At 51.3% G+C, this 14,539-nt stretch overlaps 1 protein-coding gene across 2 annotated transcripts in view; it reads right to left on the bottom strand.

The window, feature by feature from the left end:
• CLIP2 (CAP-Gly domain containing linker protein 2) overlaps positions 1 to 14,539 on the bottom strand; it is an 80,584-nt gene that overhangs the window by 23,813 nt on the left and 42,232 nt on the right. For both annotated transcript variants that reach the window (XM_082644389.1, XM_082644388.1), the window contains exons 4-8: positions 6,837 to 6,961; positions 5,134 to 5,347; positions 4,314 to 4,511; positions 3,344 to 3,447; positions 1,309 to 1,369 (exon numbers count right to left, since the gene is read on the bottom strand). In XM_082644389.1, coding sequence (XP_082500515.1) covers positions 1,309 to 1,369; positions 3,344 to 3,447; positions 4,314 to 4,511; positions 5,134 to 5,347; positions 6,837 to 6,961 — 702 coding nt within the window. The remainder of the gene's footprint in view (positions 1 to 1,308; positions 1,370 to 3,343; positions 3,448 to 4,313; positions 4,512 to 5,133; positions 5,348 to 6,836; positions 6,962 to 14,539) is intronic.

Raw genomic sequence — 14,539 nt, 5'->3', positions numbered from 1 at the left:
CTGTCAGTGACCCTAGATCACACATGTCTCTCCCCGAGCCGTGGTCATCCAGGGACAGGACAGCCATATGCACAATTTTGCTGGATGTTGGAAGTCATAGGGGTCTTAACATGCCTTTTTCACAAAATCAGAAACTGTGATTTCCCATTGGAGCTCAGACATGATCTAGTGCAGTGATTCCCAAAGCGTGGTCCCCAGACCAGCATCACCTGGCAACTTGTTAGAAATGCAGATTCTCGGGGCCCACCCAGACCTACCGAACGGCCACTCAGGCCAGGGCCCAGCATTTCGTGTCTGAACACACCCTCTAGGTGATGAATTCTCAAGTCTGAGAATCACTGACCTAGTTCAACCTCCTCATTTTACAGAGGAGCAAACAGAGGCCCAGGGAAAGGAAGAGGCTGCCCAAGGCCAATTAGGGCCAGGACCAGAGTGTGGAGAGGGACTGAACTGACTGCCCCCTGCCCCATCTGACGATTCTGGGAGTCCTTGTCTTTTGTCACCTCCCAGGGAGCAGGAAGGGTCTCAGTGGAAAGGCACTCCTGCCCACCCAACTGTGAGCAGGCCTAGTGAGCCCCGTGGTCTCCAAATGATTTGGTGAGGGGGGCTAGTGTTTGTCTTGGGGGGCAGGGATCCTTAAGTGCTTTACTCATTGATGTGAGCATCCTTCATCCCTCAGCTCAGAAAGAGTGGGTTGGATTGGAGAGTGAGAGTGAAAGGTCCAGACCCCTCATCCAGGTGCTGTAACTGAGGAGGTGCTGTAACTGGCCATTTTTACAGGCTGGATGCAGGAGTCAGGAGTCCTGGGTCCTGGTCCCACTGGCTGCTGACTTGCTCCATGACTGGGAGGGTCCCTTTGCCTTTCTGAGCCTGTTTTCCCGTCTATAAATTCTGTGACTCAACCACAAGCTACTTCCAGCCAAAATTTTACGTGGAATTCAAGACGAACAAAGGGCCCAGGGAACACCTTTAGGGCTACTGCCCAAGAAAGAAGGGACGGGGGAGCCTGGCCACTATGTCCTCAGGCCCAGCTCTGTGGATGCCTTGGGTCCATTCCACCCAGCTGCTGACACAGGAAGCATGGCCCCTCTGGGGCTCCTGGAGCTGAGCCACTTCTGACACCTGAGTCTCTCATGACCGCCACCCCCACCCAGGGTATGATCTTTGACCCTTCCCCATTTCTTCCTTGCAATACCCCCTGCCCCCTCCCAGGGGGCCCAGAGTTGCTGCCTAGACCTCATGGCCATTTGCTCTTCGAGGGCTGGGCTTGGGGTGCAAGCCTGGGGTGGGGGGGCCTTTGACCATTACCTCCAGGTCTCCCTTGGTGATGGACTCCTCCTCCACTCGGAACTGCAGGTCCTCCACCTTCCTGCAGGGGGAGAGGGGGCTGAGTGAGTTTCACCCAGAGGGGTGGGCATTGACAAGTCAGCAATGGCAGAGAGAGCCAAGGCCACAGGTGGCCCAAAGTCCACACTCAGATTATGCAGAAGACACTGCCCAGAGCCCCAAGTTCCTGGAAACATCCAGCCCTCCCAATTTACTGATCCATGCTCTACACAGAGAACACTGGCTCCTCTAAAATAGACACTGCTTTGGGAAAGATCCCCAGTGTTCTCCTTACTTGCTGCAAGAAATAAATCCTTCTGCAAAAACACACACACACACACACACACACACACACACAGAGATATAAAATAGGAATGTTTAATGCAGCATCCTTCCCCGCTAGGGTGGTTGTGGAAATAAATGACAGAATGGATAGTAAATAGAAGCACTAACAGCTCTGTTTTCATCACAGCAGGGAACAGACATGCTGCATGGAACAGTCTGTGGGGAAGGAGGCAAGGTGGGCTTCTTCCCCTACTGACCCCATTCTCATTCCCTCCCCTCAAAATCAGGGCCCAGAGTCCCAGCCCCCACTGCTTGGGCTGCTCCCTGATGTGGAGGGCCCCCAACACCCTGCTGCAGGTGTGGGGCCTACCCGCAAGGAGATACACCCACCCACCCCCGAGAGAGCACAGGGAAGAGACACAGGCACATTACAGCTCACAAAGCTGCTACTCCTGGGGCCTCGTGACAGCTCCCAGCACACAGAGGATGAAACTAAGGCCCAGAAAGGGCCAGTGACCTGCCCAAGGTCACACAGCAAGTGCAGGGCAATGCTGGGACTTGCACCCAGGCCTTGCTGAACACAACTCCCACGACGTCTCAAAGATCTGTTTTTGTTTGTTGGCATCAGGCACGTTGCCACGGGAACCAGATGTGTGGGCCCCACCGACCCTCTCAGGCAGATATAAATAAGCCCTCCTGTCTCCAAGTCAGACAGTAACAACAGCCCATGGAGCAAATGCCTCAGCTGGAAGCCCAAAACCAGACCCAAGTTGGGGGAGGTGGAGGGCTGGGTCTGGGAGGTGCTACTGTGCAGGGTAGCAGAGGAAGCTGCAGAAATCTGTGTGCCAGCAGCTAGGAGACAAAGAGAGGCTTCTGGGCTGAGGGAAACCCTTGTCAGGCCTAGTCAGCTCTGAGTCCCACCAGGTGACCCAGGACCAAGTCAGGCCAGAGTCCCCACACAGAGGGAACACAACTCCCACTTGCCACTGGCAGGACAGAAAGAGCCAGTGGTATCACTAACAGGCTGGTGACCCCAGGCAAGTCCCTTCCCTGCTCTGAGCCTCAGTTTTCTTATCTGTGACCTGGGGGGCAATACCTGCCTCCTGGGCTAATTGTAAGACAGAGAGAGACAGAACAGGTAAAGCACCCAGCCCCGGGGCTGAGCCCCAGGCGCAAGGTGTTTCCAGGGGCCTTTTCCTGCTGCTTCTCTGAGCCTCGGTTTCCTGACACATGAAATGGGAATGAAGCTTCAGGACACGGGCTGTGAGCTCCACACGAGGGACCTGATGCAGAAGGGGTGTTCCCTGCGCTGAACTGGGTCAGGGGGTGGGGACATCGGATGCACATCTCCCTAGTGAGAGGTCCCCCCGCCCACCTGGGCGTTCTCATGGTGCTGCATGAGCCGGGCAGGGCAGGAACGGTGAACCCCATGTCAGGAAGGAAAACAGTGACGTATGTAGTGTCTCCCATGTGCTCAGTGTCATGCTGGGTGCTTTACTGGAGTTACCTTGTAAGTCCTCCCAACAGCCTGCAGAGATGGGGATCATCACCCCACTTTGCAGATGAGAGGACTAAGGCCCGCAGAGCTCATGTCACCAGCCCAGGTGACACAGCCAGTACGTGGTGGAGGCAGGGTTTGTGCCTGCTGGTCCTGAGCCTTGCTTTTCCTGGTCATCCTTAACGAGGCTCTGGGAAAGTGTCCCGCCAGGACCAGGACAGGAGTGGCACCTACCTCCTCTCCTCCTCCAGCTGGTTGGACAGGTCCACCTTCTCTTTCCGCACGCTCTCCACCAGCAGCCGGGCCCGCTGCAGCTTCTCCTCTGCCTCTGCAACATACTGGGCCCCGAGCGAGGGCCAGGACAGGGTCAGCCTCCTCCTGGGGACCGGGAGCCAGGTGGGGGAGGGGTGGGTGTGGAGGTGGTGCAAGGAGCCAGGCCTGGAACCCAGCCACCCCTAATCCCCTGCCAGCCCTAGTCTGACCGGAACCGTGGACCTACATGTGAGGGAAGAGGGCCAGCTGAGTGCCAGGAACGGGAACCTCAGGTCCACCTGCCCCCAGTACCTGCCACCTCCCTCAGCCCTTGAGGGCCTAAGACCTATTGTCTTGTCAAGGCCCCTGTCACGGCACACACGTGAGCTTGGCCTTAGTAATTCCAGAACCCGAGGGAAGAGTGAGCCAGGCTCCAAATGGGGACAGGGGCCTAGGAAGGAGCTCCCTAGCTCCTTCCCTGAAACCCAACCCAGGAATCAATCTGCTCGAAAGCATGATCTGAAATGTGGACAGATATACCCCAAAAATGTTTATATCAGTATTATTTAGAAAAAGTGAGGAATTGGAAAACAACCTAAACACCAGCAGGGGACAGGCCATGTCAGTAAGGTCAGTAAGGACACAGCCCGTAACAGACGGCAACGCAGTCCTTCAAACGGGGTAGAATTTTCCATGACCTAGAAATCATGCTGGCACTATAGGAAGTAGGAAAAAGCAGGACACGCAAGTTTGTATCGAGGTTCTGGAGGTAGAATGTGGACCTACCACTGGAAGGAAATTCACCAGGAGGATGAGGGATGTTGGTAACATGCGTCTCAGTTTTCTCTGCACACCCCAAGTTCTCCTCACTGAGCGTGACTGAGGGACAAGACTGGCCCGAGGAGACCGCTGGTGCCCTCTGGGTGCTCCATGGCCCTGCCTGCCCACCCACCTGCTCATGCTGTGCCTTGAGCAGGGCGATCTCCTTCTCCACCTCACAGATGTGGCTCGTGGCCTTGGCCACCTCGGCCCGCTCCAGGTCCCGTTCAGCCAGCAACTGCTCAATGTGCTGCTGTTTCTCCTTCAGCGCCTCTTGCAAGGCAGTTGTGCCCGAGATCTTGCGGGCATAGCGTGAAGAGGTCTCCGTGAGCTGCAGGAAGGCGTGGGTGCAGACAGGACTCAGGGATGTGGAGCACCGTCCAGGCAACCCACCACTACCTAGCAAGTGGGGGGCCCAAGTGCCTCAACTCCTGGGGTTTGGTTCCTCCCCCTCCCAGGGCCCTAGACACTCTGCCTAGTTATGTAAAGGGAATCATGATGTTTGCGATCCAGGGAACTCCCTGCTCCCAGGAGAGTCACAGCCCCTGGGGGTCCGCCTCATGGTGGGCTCCCTCACCTGGGCCACCTTCTCCTGGACTAGGAGGAACCTCCCATGTAGACACAGCTCTGCTGGAAGGGCAACCTCACCTTCCCTCCTCACCCAAGGTGGCTGTGCCAGCCTTTCTAAAGCACCTGCCCTGCACCTGTATAACCTGCCCTGCCTCTGTATGACCCTCTTTAACTCCCAGGGAAGAGCTTAAGCTACTGACAAATCGGCAATATAAAAATAACAATAAATGTAAATGGGTCAATTTCTCTGTTAAAAAATATACACTTTCATTTTTGTTCTAAAACTCCAAACTGACAGATGCCTGGAACCAGAGCAAGTCAGGGGACAACTGGGTCTCTCTGTCCCCGCCCTACCCCCATACACACACCAGGGTATCCCTCACCAGGCCACTGCGGCTGGGCCGGCCCCCCACGGAGGAGGCCACAGAGCTGACAGAGCTGATGGAGGAACTGCTGGGACTGTGGGTCAGTGCCGAGACTCCCATGGCCATGCGCTTGGTCTTCTTGGCCTTGGCTGGGCTGGTGGATGGGAAGCCGATGCGGATTACCTTGTGGATGGGCGCGAAGAGACCAAACTTGGGTGGGCACTGGAAGTACCTGGAGAGGTAGGAGAGACCATGCTGCTATCATGGCCCCACAGCCTGGAGCCTGGCCTGCCTCCCCTACCTCTTCAGAGCCCAGCAGAGAGAGGCTTCTCCTGGGGGACCCATCACCCACACCCTAAGACCAATAGACAGGACTCCCAGAAAGGGAATAGAGGGGAGCAGGGCCTGATATTCTGCATAGCCATGAACAGCGGTTGGGCATATTTCTGGGGGATGGGGGAATAACAATTACTGAGCACCTGCTCCATGCCAGTCCCTTTACATAAATGCTCATTTCGATCCCCCAACCACTCTATTGTTATCCATATTTCACAGATGAGATTTAGGCTCAGAGAGGTTAAGTAACCTGTCCACAGTCAGACAGCTGATTAAATGGCAAAGCTGAGACTGGACCCAGTGGACTCCAAAGCCCACTATGCTTTGGCTCCCACACATCAGTCAGAGGCTCCCAGCCATATCTGCAGCCCCACTTTCATGGCTGCCTCTGGACCACCCCCAGCCCCAAGGCTCTCTGCCCATGGAGCCCCCGAATGGAGAAGCAGAAGCCTGAAGGAGGCACCTTAGGGGTGGGGTGAGGGATGCTGCCCAACCTGCCCCTGGATTCTGAAAGCAAGAGTAAATTGAGAGAAACATCTGTCTTGAAAACAGGAAGGCAAGTGTTGTCATGGAATTCTGGATCATCTTCTCTCAAAACCTCTCTAGCCATGGATTCCACGTGGGACCAGGGACCTAGTTCTGTCCAGCTTCCCGCTCACCTTGAAACTGCCACCCCACCCTGCCTCTTCCCACATCCAGGTCTTTGTGCAGCCTGACCCCCAGCCTAGCACACCTTCCTTCTCAGAGCTGTCACAGGTTCTGGACGACAGAACCTAGGCCAGGGACAGCCAACACAGGCTCACGGGCCACCTTGCCTTACCCCACACCCCTGACGCTGCTCAGCCATAGCATCACCCTCCCACCCTCAAAGGGCCCAGGCATGGCCTTAGACTTTCTCAACCCAGCATTCCTGGCAGTCAATTCCCTTTAATCAGAGATGCTGAGAAACCTGGGACCCAGCTGTGACCCTAACCTTGGCTGTAGAGCACCAGGCACTGTCTGCTTATTTCCTGTGTCACCCAGGGCAACTCTCAGAAGGCAGGACCCCTGCCTCTCCTTTTCTGGTGCTCCCACCTCACTTAGTCATGGGTGGCAGGGGGAGGGGAACCCAGGGACAGATGACTCTCCTAGTGCTTGCTCGTGACTCTCTGTGTGACCTTGAGCAATGACCTCTCTGGCCTTGGTTCTCTGATTTGTAAAATGGGGGTGATATTCCCACCACCTGCTTCCGTGAGCTGCTATGACAGAAGGGAGGTGGTAGCATCTGTACATGGTATCTGGCACAGCCACCCAGATGCTCAACACTGGCATTCTCAGATGCCCCAACCCCGACCCCTGCACCCACCCTAGGAGAAGAGGACTCCCTTCCTCCCTCCCCACCATACCTGGTGCCCGCCACTGCCCCATCGTTCTTCCCAAGGGGCTCGTCCAGCTCCACGCCACACCACTCGCCCTTGGCAAAGTCTGTCTCCCCGACGTACCGTACCACGCCAGTCTTCGTCCCACCAACCTATAGGCACACAGAGAGACTCAGGTCCAGAGGATGCAGTGGGAACTGCAGAGATGGCACAGGCACCCAAGTGCCCGGGCTCATCCCACGCCTCCCTTCCAGTGTGCAAGGGCCAGGGGAGATGAGGGGGAGGCCCAAGGACAGCTGGGAGGCGTACAAGTATAAAGAGTGCTTCCCAGGGCTGTCCCGAGCAAAAGCTCTGGAGTCAGAAAGACAGACCTGCATTCAAACCCTGCCACTTACAAGCTGTGTGAGCTTGGGCAAGTTACCTAACCTCTCTGAGCTCCAGCATCTTCATCTGTCAAAATGGCTTTTGTGAGGATTAAGTACTAAATGTGCAGTGTCTGGAGCATACTAGAGTCTCAATAAATGTTATCCTTAAAAATGGTTTAGGGGGTGGGAGGGAATAGATAGAGGGATATATGTATGTGTATAGCTGATTCACTTCATTATAAAGCAGAAACTAACACACCACTGTAAAGCAATTATACTCCAATAAAGATGTTTTTTTAAAAAAAAAGGTTTAGGGAATTCCCTGGCAGTCCAGTGGTTGGGACTCCACGCTTTCACAGCCGAGGGCCCGGGTTCAATCCCTGATCAGGGAACTGAGATCCCACAAGCCGAGCTGTGCGGCCAAAAGGAAAAAAAAATGGTTTGAATGGGGATTGCCAGGAGCTGGGCAGGAAGGGAAGTGGGGAGTTGTTGTTTAATGGGAATACAGTTTCAGTTTCGCAAGATGAAAAAGATCTGTTGCACAACAATGTGAATATACTTAATACTACTGAATTGTACGCTCAAAAATGGTTCAGAAGGTAAATGTTATGTTACGTGTATTTTACCACAATTAAAAAAACTCAGGACAGGCCAGTAATCAGGAATATTACTGTAACAATGATTTTAAAAACTTTCAATTCAAGTTATATATATACTTAAAGTTTTACATATATATATATATATATATATATATATATATATATATATATATATACACACACATACTTCCAAAGCCTTAAAAAACCCTGTAAGTTTCTCCACCTCTCCCCAGAAGCACTTTCACTCTTTAAGATGAAGTTTTTGGTGTTGACCTCCATATTTCTAAATGACATGCTAATATTGCTACTTGTCAATTTTTCAATTTGGGGGTGACATCCATCTACATCTCATCGGGAAAGGGGAGGCGTTCCCTCCCCATCACCAGGCTGCACACACCCCTACTGGGTTTCTACCCCTGCCACGTAGTGATGGCTTCATTTTGATCAGACTCCAGGTTGACGGTGCTGGGACTAAGCAAACACTACTCACAGACGTGGATGGGCAGATGCAGATGCTTTTCCCTCCCAGCACCAATTTTTCCCTACAGATAACAACTGTCTTTTATGATTGTTTGTCTAGTTTTTATGGCCCTTACACTAATTTAACATAAACTCTTTCAACTGCCTAAATCTCCTGCCAAGATGTCCAGAGGCACTGGAAACTCCATCAAGCTCTTCCTGGAGAAGACGCTCCTGGAGCCGGGTGCCCCCCTTCTGCATGGCCGTCACCCCAAGACCACCTGTCACCATTGCCCTGAGGAGTCCCTTTGCCTCACTCCTGGGATGGATCTCCCATTTCTTGGATGCAATATCTTCCATTTTTCCTGGTTTATTCACTTATTTTGGTAAAGCACATCCTTCCACTGCTTTCTTTTTTTAAATTAATTTTTACTGGAGTATAGTTGCTTTACAATGTTGTGTTAGTTTCAGGTGTACAGCAAAGTGAATCAGTTATACATATACATATATCCACTCTTTTTTAGATTCTTTTCCCATATAGGTCATTACAGAGTATTGAGTAGAGTTCCCTGTGCTATACAGTACGTCCTTATTAGTTATCTATTGCCTTCCATTGTTTTCTAAGAAGAGGTGCACGAGGAAATAAAATATTTGAGCCTTTGCCTATGTGAAAATATTTTTTATTCTGTCCTCACTTTCTTTTTTAATTGAGGTAAAATTCACGACATAAAATTCACCATTCTAAAGTATACGATTCAGTGCTTTTAGTACATTCCCAACCATCACTGCTACCTAAAACCAGAGCATGTTCATCACCCCAAAAAGAAACCCTGTACCCAATAGCAGTCACTGCCCACTCCATTCCCCTCTCCCCAGCTCCTCTGCTAGTTTCTGTCGCTATAGCTTTGCTTATTCTGGACATTTCCTATAAACAGAATCATACACTATGTGGCCTTTTGTGTCTGGCTTCTTTCATGTGGGAGTGTTTTCAAGGTTCATCCATGTTTATCAGTATCAGCACTTCATTCCTTTTTATGGCTGAATAATATTCCGCTGTATAGATTATACCATATTTTGTTTATCCATCCATTCACTGATGGACATTTGTGTTGTTTCCACTTTTTGGTTATTATGAAGAAAGTTGCTGTGAACATTCATGTACAACTTGATGTGTGAATACCTTCAATTCTCTTGTGACTGTCACTCTTGAACAAGTCTGACGGGGTCTCTCCCTTCAGAATTTAGAAGTCTCCCTCTGTGTGTTCTAGCATCCTGTGTTGCTCTTGAGAAGTTCAAAGTCATTCTGAGTCCCACGCCTTTCTGTGAGCCCATCTTCTCACTCTGGAAACCTGCAGGACTGTCTGCCTGTCCAGGGTTGTACAGTTTCACACACAGGAGCACTGTGCCTCTTCGCATCCATTTTCCTAGGCTCCTGTCCAACCAAGAAATGCTTGTCAACCCTGGGAATTTTCTGATTGCTTATCTGACTTCCACCCTTCTCTTCCTCTGATCGTTTTGTGTTTCTCTCCTGTTTTCCATCTGTCTTTTGGCTCTCCTGTCTGGGAGATTTCCTTAAATTTATCTTCCAGTACTTCTGTGATGTTTCTTATATCTGCAATCAGATTTTTCATTATCCAGAGCTTTTTTATTGAATATCCATATTTATATTCCATGGCCTTCTGTTCAGATTTGACACTGGTATCACCTTCTCTTATTTCTCACAGGACCGGCCACCTTCCCCAGAGAAGCTTCTGTGCCCTCTGGAGGGTGCAGGCTTGGCCGCCAGTGATCTAGGAGCTGAGTGAGGGAGAAGCCGGTGGGAAAAAGGGGCTCAGCTTTTAGGATAGACATGTTCATTTAATCCTCCCTTTTCAGTCCAACATGCCAGGGGTTCCCCCACCCAAAGACTCCTTCTCTGAACCTCTCACGAGACAACCACTCATCCCAGACGTCTGCTGGAGGGGCAGTCACCGCACAGAGGGGACCCTAGGCAGGGAGGTGGAGTCTGAAGATTTTTCAAACAATGTCAGCTCCATTTCCAGAGGCCACCACACGGCTGACTTCCAATCCTCAGCGGGCTTCTGAGGGAAACACTGATTGCTTCTCTGCTTTCCCCACGGCTGCCTGTGCACTGGGCTGCACTGGGTTTCCAGTGGTATTTCTGCTGTCTCCTCTCCTGTTCTCTTTGTCCTTGAGGGTTTAATACCTTTTTTTTTTTTTTTAAATCCCTTCGCTGTCATTCTAGTGCAAATTCAGGAAAGGGTGAAAATAAATGTGTGTGTTTATCTACTGGGTTTATCTGAACCAAAATAGGACTTTCTAAATGTTACCTTCTCTGACACCCTCAGGTGTGCCCGAAAGGAACCAGCTCCCTAATTAAAACTCATTCTATTCCCACCATTTCTTAAGGACTGGCTATGTGCCAGGCACATTGAAGACATGAATTCTAAACCTTGCAATTCAGGAGTTCCCTGGTGGCCTAATGGTTAGGATTTGGCGCTTTCACTGCCGTAGCCCGGGCTCAATCCCAGGTTGGGGCACTAAGTCCTGCATGCCGCGGCGCACGGCAAAAAACAAAACAAAACAAATCCCCAAAGCCATAAGGGAATACTACGAACAATTACATGCCAACAAATTCGACAACCTAGAAGAAATGGACAAGTTTCCCCCTCACCAGACCCCACTGCGTGTGTGCCAGGCCCTGCCCTCCAAGGTATGAGACCTTTCCCTTCTTTCTTTTATTATATTTAACCTTGTCTTTACTGTAAAAAATTAATAGACTTTTTTTAAGATGTTGCTTTTAAAATTTTATTTATTTATTTGGCTGCATCAGGTCTTAGTTGTGGCACGCGGGATCTTCACTGCAGCGCATGGACTTCCCTCTAGTTGCGGCGCGAGGGCTCAGTAGTTGTGGTGTGTAAGCTTAGTTGCCCTGCAGCATGTGGGATCTTAGTTCCCCAACCAGGGATCGAACCCGCGTCCTCTGCATTGGAAGGCAGATTCTCTTTTTTTTTTTTTTTTTTTTTTAAGATTTTTTGATGTGGACCATTTTTTTTAAAGTCTTTATTGAATTTGTTACAATATTGTTTCTGTTTTATGTTTTGGTTTTTTGGCCCTGAGGCATGTGGGATCTTAGCTCCCCGACCAGGGATCGAACCCGCACCCCCTGCATTGAAAGGCGGATTCTTAACCACTAGACCACCAAGGAAGTCCCTAATAGACTTTGTTCTATAGAGATATTTTAGGTTTCTGGAAAATTTGAGCAGAAAATACAGAGAATTCCCATATATCCCATTACCTCTCGCCCCTACAGTTTCCCCTCTTATTAACACCCTGCATCAGTGGGGTGCATTTATTACAATGGTGAGCCAACAAGTTGTTATTAACTTATTAACTAAAGTCCATAGTTCACATCAGGGTTCACTCTTGGTGTTGTACATTCTATGGATTTTGAGAAATATATATGACTCATACTCACCATTATAGTATCATACAGAATAGTTTCACTGCCCTAAAAATGCTCTGTGTTCCACCTATTTATCCCTCCCTCCCCTAGCCCCTGGTAACCAACGATCTTTTACTGTCCCCAAAGTTTTGTCTTTTCCAGAATGTCATACAGTTGGAATCATATAGTACGTGGCATTTTCCCACTGGCTTCAGTCACTTAATACTATGCATTTAAGGTTCCTGAATGTCTTTTCATGGCTTGACAGCTCATTTCCTTTTAGCCTTGAATAACACTCCACTGTCTGGATGCACCTTAGTTTATTTATCCATTCACCTACTGAAGAACATCTCGGTTGCTTCCAAGTTTTAGTAATTAGGAATAAAGTTGCTAGAAATATTTGTGTGCAGGTTTTCATGCAGATATGTCTGCTCATTTGCGTAAGTACCAAGGAGCAGGACTGCTGAATCGCATGGTGAGAGCATGTTTAGTTTTGTAAGAAGTGGCCAAACTGTCTTCCTAAGTGCCTGTGCATTTTGCATCCTGGCCCTCCCCAGCAATGCACCAGAGTCCCTGTAGTTCCATTAAGGGACTGTCCCTCCCCACACCCCCACTGGGGGACAGGCTGGGCCCCAGTCTCCGGAGGGATGAGCCCCACCCGCTCCTTTTCCAGCACCTGAGGGTTATCTGTGAGGCTGGAATTCCCGCTGGCCTGGGCCAAACACCGACTACATCCGGGTCTCATAAAACAAGGGAGGTGGGCAGATTGAATTTATCTGTTTCTCCGGGATTTTCCTCTGAGGAAGTTAAAACAGGTGACTTGTTTAAAATAAACCCATGCATCTCGCCCACAAGGACAGACAGCTCTGCCATCAGGAGGCTGGGGCAAGTCCCCCCGTCTCACAGGGCAGCCATGAGGGTCCAGTGAGGGGCTCATTTCCAAGGCCTGGAGCAGCACCTGCTGGGCCGCTGTGGCGTAAGAGCAGAGCAAGCGGGGAAGGAGGGGGTCCTGGTAGGAAAGAGGCTGCCCGGGAGAGACGGGCAGGTGAGTGGTGGCATTGGGCCACCTTCAGGGAGATGAGGGGACAGAGGTGAGCAGCCCCTCTCAGTGATCCTCCCTGACCATGTCCACGGTCGCTGACCTGAACAGCTAGTGAGGGGCACCTGGGGCTCAACTAGCTTTTGCAGCATCGACGTCATACACGTGGTACCTCACTCACTCTCAGGACCACCTGGCAGGGCCGTGGGTCATTCACTGAGCAGGAAGGTTTGAGCGCCTCCCTGGCACCAGGCTCTGTTGCAGGCCCTGGGGGTGCAGCCACGTGATCAAAACACTACAACCTTCCTCGTCAGGGCGGGAAGCAGACAGCCCAGCAGTAAGTGAGTAAATGCTATCATTCCAGGATGACAAGGGCTACGTGGAACAGCACCGGAGGGCCCCGTCTCCAAGAGGTGACATTGGCGCAGAGGCCTAACGGAAGCGGGACAGTGAGCTGTGGGGAGCCCTGGGGTCAGAGTCCCTGGTGGAGGAGGTCAGCAGGGCACAGCAGAGGCACCGGCCTGGTACGGGAGCAGAGAAGGAGGCCAGGGCGGCCGAGTGCAGCCAGGACGGAGGGTGAAGTCGGATCAGACGAGGGCGGGCGGGCAGACCACAAGGGTCTGGGGGCCATGGGAAGATGGGTGGGTTTTATCCCACGTGAGATGGGGGCTCCTGGAGTGTTGGGCCCTGAGTGGGGGCAGGGAGACCAAGGAGGGGGCGGTTCCATTGCTGGAGAGAGAGGACCTGCCCACAGAGGTGGTGGGCTGGGGACCAATTGGGTGTATTTTAGAGGCAGCACCAGAGGCCGGATTATGAATCACGTGGTCAGGAGGAGAGAAAAACAGGACGTAAGGCCAACTGCCAAGTTCCTGGATTGGTCTGCTGGAGACACACGTGTGCCATTTACTGAGATGGGGAGGATGGGGCTGGGGGGGAGCAGGTCAGGGATGGGGGTTGGGTGTGTTATAGTTTGAACTGTGTTCCCCAAAAAGACATGCTGAAGACCCGACTCCCACGACTATGAGTGTAACCTGATTAAAAAATAGGGTCTCTTATGGGAGTTCCCTGGTGGCCTAGTGCTTAGGATTCCGGGCTTTCACTGCCGTGGCCCGGGTTCAATCCCTGGTTGGGGAACTGAGATCCAGCAAGCTGTGCGGCACAGCCAATAAACAAACAAACAAATACATAAATAAAAATAGGGTCTTTTAGATGTGATCATATTAGAATGAGATCATTAGGGCGGGCCCTAATCCAATATGACTGGTGTCCTTATAAGAGAAGAGACACGGAGGGAAGAAGGCCATGTAAAGACTGAGGCAGAGATTCAAGGAACGCACCTATAAGCCAAGGAACGCTGAGGAGTGCGGGCAACATCAGAACCCAAGAGAAGGGCATGAAGCACATTCTTCCCTTGATCCTTCAGAGACAGCATGGCCCTGCCAACACCTGGGATTTCAAATGTCTAACCTCCAGAACTTGGAGAGCGTACATTTCTGTTTAAAGTCATCCAGTTCATGGTACTCGTTACAGCAGCCATAGGAAACTAATGCAGGTTAAGTGGAGATGTTGACTAAGGGCTTGACACACGAGACAGGAGATGGAACCCTGGGCAGTGTGATGCCCACATTATGCTTGGACTGTCCTAAGTCACGGGCCTGGATGGTTCCATCAAGGGAGAGACAAGCTGAGGCTGGAGTTCTGACCTGATGCTGGGAAGAGGAAGAGCAGGGAGGTAGGAGGAACCAGGGGAGTGTGTGGAATCCCAGGAGGTGAGGGAAGAAAGTGCTTCTAGAAGGAGGCAGGGAGAGATGGTGGCCGATTCT

This window comes from Mesoplodon mirus, assembly GCF_964341445.2.
Source record: "Mesoplodon mirus genome assembly, chromosome: 15".
NCBI lineage: Eukaryota > Metazoa > Chordata > Mammalia > Artiodactyla > Ziphiidae > Mesoplodon > Mesoplodon mirus.
This window is presented reverse-complemented; position numbering and strand designations above follow the sequence as displayed.